General features: G+C 37.9%; 1 protein-coding gene across 1 annotated transcript; it reads left to right on the top strand.

Moving 5' to 3' along the window:
- Positions 1-2,864: 2,864 nt before the first annotated feature.
- LOC124073919 (protein RoBo-1-like) lies at positions 2,865-7,934 on the top strand. Its single transcript, XM_046416484.1, has 5 exons — positions 2,865-3,020; positions 4,089-4,190; positions 4,380-4,556; positions 5,360-5,485; positions 6,776-7,934. Exons 1-5 carry the CDS (start codon positions 2,972-2,974, stop codon positions 6,958-6,960), a joined length of 639 nt encoding a protein of 212 aa, XP_046272440.1. The 5' UTR covers positions 2,865-2,971; the 3' UTR covers positions 6,961-7,934.
- Positions 7,935-9,153: the final 1,219 nt, after the last annotated feature.

Below are 9,153 nucleotides of genomic sequence, written 5' to 3'. Positions count from 1 at the left end.
TTGAATGCCTCTTTGGTGGATAAAACATTATAAGGTGTAGTAGCACAGAGGTGTAATAGTTATAACATACTAATAAAGCAATTTGGATATAAACCGGGATTTGTAATTGTTTAACCATAAATGCAAAACAACTTTCTAAATCCTGGTGCCTGCCACTGAAATTAGGTACAATACATAATAATATCCTTTATCCCATCATGTGTTTGACAGCATGGTGAACCTCACTCCATCCTTGCTTGTGAACTACTGAACAGGTTGAGAAAGCTCCTTTCATGTCCAGTCATGATACTGTCAGCTGCTATCAGTGAACCTGTTCACCTGTGGAATGTTCCAAACTGGTGTTTTCTGAGCAGGAAACAACTTTCCCAGTGTTTTGTTGACCCTGTTCCAACAAAACAAATGTGTTGCTGACATCAAATAAGTCAAGAACAAACATATGTTTAGGCAAATCAATGCAGATAATGAGGGCAGATATTAAATATATTGTCTTTGCACTGTTTTCAATTGAATATATACTAAAAAGGATGAGGAAATGGTTGTTTGGTTGTTGTTTAACTCATGCCTTATGCATGTGACGATGAGCTGAAGCATATTTTGACACTTAAAGTCTTTTTTTCCTTCAGTTTTTATTCAAAAAAGGAACTTGAGAATTAAAATAAAATAGTGGTTTCACAGAAGTATAAAGGTTTCTGAGGTTTCTGGAGTTGTCTGGGGTAATTGTTGCTAAAAAAAATAGTTCATAATGTTACAGCAGCACAGGGAGTTCTGGAGTGGTAAATACTTCACTGATCAGAATGTGTAAAATATATCTGAGAAAAAAAAAATTCTTGTAGCCATCCCTCTTCCTCACTGTTTGGTGATACCTCTGCACTTTTGTCTTACTTCAGTTTCATCCTTAGAAATGCACTAACTGACACATGTAGACACAGTCACCCATGAATTTTGATAAACAGTTTAAACTAGTTCAAACCACATGAAGAAAAGCAACATATGTCTCAATCTGACCTGGTAAAGTAGATAAATTCCCACTATTCTTTTATTATTTGAATCGTTGATGTGATGAACTCTCCTGAGAAAGGCTTACTGTTGACAGTGTGACACGTAGTTTGCCTAAATGGAATGCAGTTTCACTACGTGCCTGCATCAGATCTGTTGCTTCTTTATCATTTATTATCGTTACATCGTTCAGTGATTAATGATAGGATATCTGCATGGTGACTGTCTTACGTATGTTTGAACTGTATGTGGGTCTCTTTCAGTCATTTCGTACATTCTAAGGCAGGCATGGAGGAAGAACTCAGATCTTCACTAATACAAAGTTTGTACAGCTTGTACAAGTAAAATCCCAATATTCATAATGTCTTTTTAGTAAAACTAAGTATAATCTCAAAATGGTAAGTGTTGAAAGTAATCTGTGCTAAAAAATGTCACTGCTGACTATTATATGTTATGCATTTATATAAAACAGGATTTTACTGTTGTATTACTATATTACTGCTGTACTACAACTCATGAATATTTTCATTATGAAATGATTTGCTGATTATTTTCTCCATTAATTAATTGATTGTTTGGTTTGTTAAAAAATTAGAGCTGTGTAGTTAAAAGTTGTCACAATTATTCAGAGCCACATTTAACACCTTCACAATGCTTGTTTTGTATAGCTGGAAACATATTACGTTTTTAGGTGAAAAATGGCAACTATCAAAATAGTTGACACTCTCCAGTAAGAATGTCCTCAAGCAATCCTTTCAGGGAACACTATTTGGGTACAACTGCTTAGGTAAGATGGAATGGAAGACTGACAGGCTGAATGTGTGTTGTATTGGCTTTGTACCAGACCTTTGTGAGGAGGGAGCTGAGCCTTCCATTCCTCACCTGTGGTCGCATGCTTTGGGTAAGGAAAGAAAAAAAAGATTACCAATATAAGTAGCAGACATTAGCGTCCATCATAGGATGGTGAGACCCAGTCCACAGGAGGACCAGCTTGGAGTACTACTGCTCACTGAAAAGACTGACTGATTCGGGTATCTGATTAAGATGCCTGTAGAGGCACTCAAAACATTTCCTACTTCAGGACAACCTGGGGTAGAGCCAGAATACCCTGGAATGACTGCAAATACCATCTGACCTGAGGACACTTTGGCATCGCCCAGGAGAAGAAGGAGGATCTAGCTAGGAAGCAGGACAATGGCGCTATGATTACATCTGCTGCAACCCTGATGTGTATAAACAGCTGAGTTACAGTCAACATTTATTTAATGTGCTGACCTGCTCTAAACCAACCTCATCCTCCCACTTCAGGTACATGTTTGTGCCAAGTCTTTCTGAACAGTCCGGAATGGGTATGCATCTGCATTAGAATGGTTTTACATGAGGCATATGTTTGTATGGCACTATTTGACGATGTTAATAGAGACCTCACTGAGAAAACCCTAACTGAAACCTGATCATTGGGAGGAAACTGCGTCAGGAGATAAGAGTCAAAGGCATGATGGATATGTGTACGGGGCACAGGCCTGGTAACTGCTGTGAGATCCTATCTACTTCAGACAGATCTATCTGTACATCACACTTACTTATTCAAAGGTTTTCACAGTGTCACAAGAAGAAAACTAAGAAGTGAAGAAATTAATAGGCTTTCCAGTAACATCTTGCTTGTGATGGTATATCTCTCTGACTGTTGGAGCTCTGGCTACCTCTGCACGAGCATACTGCACAACTACAGCTCAAGGGACTGAAAAACAGGGAAATAGAATTTTAAATGATCAGAAAAATTGCAGTTAAACTGGTTCTACAGTTGACAGAGTTAACATTCATTACATTCAGGTGCCACACAGAGACTTTTCTGCCCATTCCCACATCCTGGTTGAAGGGATGTGTCTTGTTAACGTGTTATGGTTCTGCAGCGCTGCAGAACTGTATATAAGCTGTGGCATTTCTGCCCCGAAACACCAAAGCTGCATTCAACATGAAGCTGCTGCTGACTTTCTGTGTTGCCTGTGCTCTGCTCTATAAAGGTAACTTTTTACTTACTTTTACTGACACTTACAAATTTAGGCGCCAATACAGAATCATATTTTTACTTATTTTGAAGGTTTTTGCAGGCTATATATTTAGAGAGAGAGAGAGATTTTTTTAATCTGCATCCTGTATAAGAAAGTGAAGCTCCTAAAAGTGATAAAGTATTTGCAAATGTGAGGAGGGATTAAGCCCTCATGTATTAAGCTTGACTTTTACAGCATGCTTCTCTGATATGTGCATGATTAAATGCTCAATCTTCAGTTCAAGACTGAAATAATTTATTTATCTATTGACAAAATATTAACACTTTTCAATATAAATACTTTTTTAGTCAAGCAAAAATTCCAAATATAATTGCTTCTCCACTGTAAGGATTTGCTGCTTTTCTCTGTTGTAAACTGATTACTCCATATGGTTATGGTACCAGTGCAATCTTAATTAAGCCAAGCTAAACAGTTCAGTTGTGTGAAATGTTGCGACAACCACAGTTATATCCACTTTTATACGATAAATTGTTAAATAACATCCAGTTTGAAATGAATTCAAATGAACAAATTTGGAACATAAGTGGTGGTGTTGATGAAGGAGTAGATGAGATCATGAGATCATCAAAATTTAATGAAAGAGTTTGGTCTAGACCTGCTCTAACTGGAAAATGTAATGAGATAACTTTTGTTGTGAATTGGCGCTATATAAATAAAGTGCATTGAATTGAAGTGGGTATGTCAGAGAAAAGAGGGTGTGAATACAAGGCTATATTACAGGCTACAGAATACAAAGCTGTATTACAGGCAATAATATTATGTACTGTAAAACAGTATGAAAATCTACAGTGGACAGTGTACTGTATAATATTTACTCCTGTACAGTGAGTGTGTAACTGTACTGTTAAGTCCACAGTCATACTGTATATGATAATGTGCAGTGAGGATAAGTGTTACCTGATGTTTTGATGTAGAGCCATCATATGAGTGTTTTTGGTTGACTGGTGGAGTAAGAGCTGAAGCTTGTTTTATTGTACAGAAAAGTATTTCACGTTATATATGATTTCGCTCACTTTTCAGCTGAGTCATTGCGTTGCCATGTGTGTACCGATGACAGATGTACCAACTCAACCTCTGTCACATGTCCCGCCACAAGTACAGTGTGCAGAACTGTCACTTCAGGTAGGCGCCCAACATCTTCTGTCCTATTCTTTTACATCACTGACCTCATTAATGAAATATGAGGAAAGCAAAATAACAGTTCCATCCTGTTGTAACAAGATGTAATGGGTTTTTGTTAGAAGAAAACAAGAGTGAATCTTTCTTTCCCTTTCTTCAATAATTTCCATTGTACTCCTTTTCCCCTCTTAGTGCGGACGACCGGTTTAACCGCTACTCTGACAGTGAATAAAAACTGTTCGACGCTGCTGTCCTGCCTCACCCCTCTCAGCATTGAAACTGAATGGTCTGTGAACCGAGGTTTTGAAAAAGAAGGCCACACTCAGATTTGCTGCGTTACTGACAACTGCAACCGCCAGACACTGGCCAGTAAGATGTACCGCCTTCAATAAAGCCTGTTGCATTTGCATCTTCCAGGGTGGTGGGGGGCGGCCAGTGAGAATTTTCCTTCATCATGAGTATGGAAATATTTGTTTGAAAGAAGTTTTGGCAAAGATTATTTTGGCAGATGTTCTTGTTTGCTAACTTACAACATTGAATGAACCTGAAAAACAGCCTCATCCCACACTGGAATTCCATAATAATGTCCCAATACTTTTGTCTGTAGTGTAATTGATGCGCTCAATTGTGATTCACAATAAAACTTCAGACTTAATATTCAGTATCAGGTTCAGTCTGTCGCTGTCTTGAACCTCGAAACTGATTATCATCTCACATCGTATTTGTTTCCTGCATACAAAAACTGATGTGTAAAAATGACAGTTCACCATTATCGGTCAGACTAATCATAGTTCATGTTTCCCAGAAGAAATCTCCAGGAAGTTACTGCTCTAGTGAGCACTGGAGTTGCTGGTATAGGTGGATTTTGTGAGGCTACCTTTTGACAGAAGCAGGCTAACTCTTCCCCCCTGTTCCCAGTTTTTACGCTAATCCACTAAGATGAGTTATCTTCTCATCCGTCTCACTATTTTAGCTAAAGCAAATAAGCACATTTACCAAAACATCAAACCATTACTACATGCAATTTATCAGACAGCTGAAATGACAGTGGAGGTTTCAACGCTAACAGCTACTGAATCTGTCGGTGACAATCACAGTTTGTTAAAATTTGCTCAATTTGAGGATATTTATTAAACTTCTCTTCCTATTTCCTTTTTTCTACATGTTTTCAGTTCCCAATTTATTAACAAATGGGAAGCAATGTCCTGCGTGCTCAAGCTTAGCTGACAGCCAGGCGAGGACCTGCAACGCCACCCTGTCCTGTGTTGGAGTCGAGGACACTTGCTTCAATGGCACCAGTAGGTTCCCATTGTAAAGTGATTATACAGTGATGTGATTGGCTGCAGATGCTATTGATGTTCACAACAAACCTTACTGATACTGATACACAGGCAGCTTTGTTTTGCTTTGCAGAAACAAAACCAATACCAACAAAAAACAAATTGAAAATGTAAATGTTATAGCTGACTATAATTTATAATGAATAATTGAATGAATTAATGATTATGTCCTAATTAAAAATGTTTTACACAGTGGTTATCAATCATAAAAAGGCAGAAACTCTGGTCTGAACTTTCCACAACGGTCTTCATGTTCACGTTTGAATTTTTCACTTTTCATTTTCAAAAACACTCCTATCTAAATAACCAGACTTTTTTTTGGGCTGTTTGGATTTTCAGATTCATTTTCTCAATATAGAACACTAATGTTAGACTTGTGTCTCAGAGGATGGATGCTAGTTATTAGTTAACATGTTAATTATCAAAACACAGAACTCTACTGATATAATTTGACGAAAAGTACTTTAAAGGGGAAACTTAACTTGCTTTAAGTGAAAACCTTAAACTAGTTCAACATCTCAACTTCCCTTCCTAAAATTCCCAAGTGGTGACACCACTGTGACAGAGAAAACCAGATCACAAATGCTAAGAGCCAGAAGGAAACATGTGTTTGTTTTTATTGTCTCTATCTTCCTTGTAGCTTTTGGCTTCTTTTGCTTTCTAATGTTAGTAAGATAGTTCCCACTAGGAGCTTGGCTACTGTCAAAAGCAAGAAAACACCATAAGAATACCAATTTGAAGGAGTGACTCTTATCTCGTTACTCTGATAAAGGCAGAATCAAACACTCTTAAGTTAAGCAGATAAATTTAGTCAGGTTTAGTTACTTACTGATTTAGCAGGGAGAAGCCCACCCAGTGTCAGTTCTGAACCCACACGAGTCCCAGTCACAAGGGGAAACACTTACTGATGGACTGAAACACTTGGACACAACACCTGGACACTCAAGTGAATGCCTGTCTGTTCAGTCTTGCTGTTTCTTATTGTCTATCACTCTTATTCTTGGCTTTCATTACATGTCCTTTTGCCTTAAATCAAGACTTTTCTGCGTAATGGTAGACAATATAACAAAGTGAGGCTTTTAGGTATCTATTGTAAGTACAGATGGCATCATTATTCTATGGCCATTACACAGTGCGATCAATGTTTATTTGATAATGACAAGTTTCAGTTTAAAAAAGCTTCATGAAGTCATTGTATTTTGGATGTGTTATAACCCTTCTTTTCTTTATCATGTATTTTCTCTGTAGCTACAGTAAACTCCACAGAGGCGTTGCAGCTCGGCTGTATGTCCAATAACCTCTGCAGCTTGCAAGTTTTTCTGGAAACTGTGTTTGATGGTAACCCCAGGATCACCTGTGGAGCACCATGGAGCGTCAGGATCAGCGCCACGCTGCTGACCTTCGCTCTCATCGTACATAAAGTCCTTGTTTAGGTGACACAAACGCTCACTCTCACATTCCGAAAATATTTTGTTAAATATTTCGTAACAGCATAACAATAATATGTCTTAAGCAATCATTGAAAATACTACCCATATACATACAGGTATAATCATGTACACCCACACACAGAAACAGATACAGTCTTACAGAGATTAAGTCCCAGACCTGCAGGTGCACAGAGTTGCTCACTGAGGGGAACAGTGATGTCACACGTCGCAGGTCAAACACAAAGACACACACTGAATGACTGGTCATGAACTATTCTCCTCACAGAGAGAGGTTAAGACATGCAAGCAGTACTGAGTAATTTATGACTACAGCAGTTATGGGGTTTAAACCAATTAAATCTAATCCTTTTTCATTTTCAATGTGCAACTGAGCAGAGGAGCTTTTTAAAGATATTTCAGAGTGATATGAGTGATAACTACTCAGTGTTGTGAAGTTTTGCTATAATCACAAAATCAACTGCTACATTTCTAAACCTTCTGTTAACAAATTAGAAACATCTTTGTTCTCTCAAAAAGTCTTATTATTTCTTGTCTTTATTATTATCTTTTTTTTGCAATTAACTGTTTTCATTAAGTTTCTCTCTATATATTGTTGTGTATCGATGTATTTCAGCAACCAGAAAGAGCTTCGACCACATGATTGTTTTTCCTCTTAACTTCCTGCGTCTACATTTTAACAAATACCTGAACCAGTTCATCTAACATGCAGTTTCAAGGACTGACAGAGCTGAAAGAAAATGAGATGTTTTCTTCTACAGCAGTCTGACAAACATCAACCACTGTTTACCTAGCAGCATTAATACTGTTAAAGGATCAGCATCTGTATCAGCTGGACATGTTTCTGTTGTAAAGGTCATGGTGACGGGATGTGTTGGTATTTGTGTTTTATTAGGTGTTTGCCTTTCATTGTTTAAACCTGCGCTGTACAATGACAAATAAATTAACTTGAATCTCAATATGATCAAAACACAAATTGTCTGAATTAGTCACTGACACATGTTAAAGGTTGGGTAGGTGATGGATTGTAGAAACATTTCTTGTTACATTTGTTGAAAATGTCTTAATCCTGACAGCAGTCAATAAATTAGATGCTCTGACAAGAAAAGAAAAAAATCAGGAGTCTCTTATAGCTTGTAATAAACATGTTCAAAAGTGATAAAAATTAAAGAATAACTATTAAAAAGCATTGTTTGGGTGTGCTCTATTTGGAAAGAGTCATGAGATAACTTCTCTTCTGATTTGGTGCTATATAAATTGCTAAATAAAACTGTTTTCCATAAATTAGATGTGAAGGAGATGGTCTGGCACGGCAGAGTGCTGCACCTTCACAATTACAGTGAAGGTAGTTTTGGGTAGAACGTTTAACAGACATTCACTCATCTGTCGAATATCCAACCTCAAACTAACTTCTCCAAGGTGCTTGAATAGCTCTGAGCCAAAAAACTGTTGCTGCAGCAGTGTCAACAGACTAGCTCAACAGCTAAACCAGCTGCACAAAGCACGCACCCACAGCAGAGAGCAGCAACACCCTGAGCAAAAAGAAATGAGTGCTGCAGCAGTGGAAGGCTGACCCAGTAATGATAACACACACACACACACACACACACACACACACACAACCATGGCAGTCAGCAATAACTGCCGGGCCTGGTAGCCTTTTCAGACTGAGCATATTTGTGACCACTGTTCTGCTTATATTGTGGCATTTACCAGAGTTGATTATCTATATATTTATTAGCCCATAAAAGCTAAGAGGGTTTGTTGAATGTGTAGTCAGGCTGTGTGCATCTCTTCAGCTGGTAACTTTCGGAATCTAGCTACTCTTGTTTGTGTCTTCAGCTTTACTGACCCCGGCTTTAATCCGACATTTTTCATCCCAAGCACACTGACAGCGGTCACTTATCTGTTCGGTTACACTCATGATCCAAAGTTAACTTTTTGTTATATCTGCCAATGACTGGTAAAGTGAAAAAATTATTACTGGCCAAAATATTTTTTTAACAAGCCATAAAATTTGTGAGGCACTGGGTGGTAATTTTGGACCTTTGTCACACTATTGCACACAGTCCAGCTTTCCATAACATATAGGCTTATGGATACATAGATAGATAGATAGATAGATAGATAGATATACTTTATTGATCCCAGGTTGGAAAATTGCACTGCAGCAGAAGC

The sequence above is a fragment of the Scatophagus argus genome, chromosome 16 (genome assembly GCF_020382885.2).
Source record: "Scatophagus argus isolate fScaArg1 chromosome 16, fScaArg1.pri, whole genome shotgun sequence".
Lineage (NCBI taxonomy): Eukaryota > Metazoa > Chordata > Actinopteri > Scatophagidae > Scatophagus > Scatophagus argus.
This window is presented reverse-complemented; position numbering and strand designations above follow the sequence as displayed.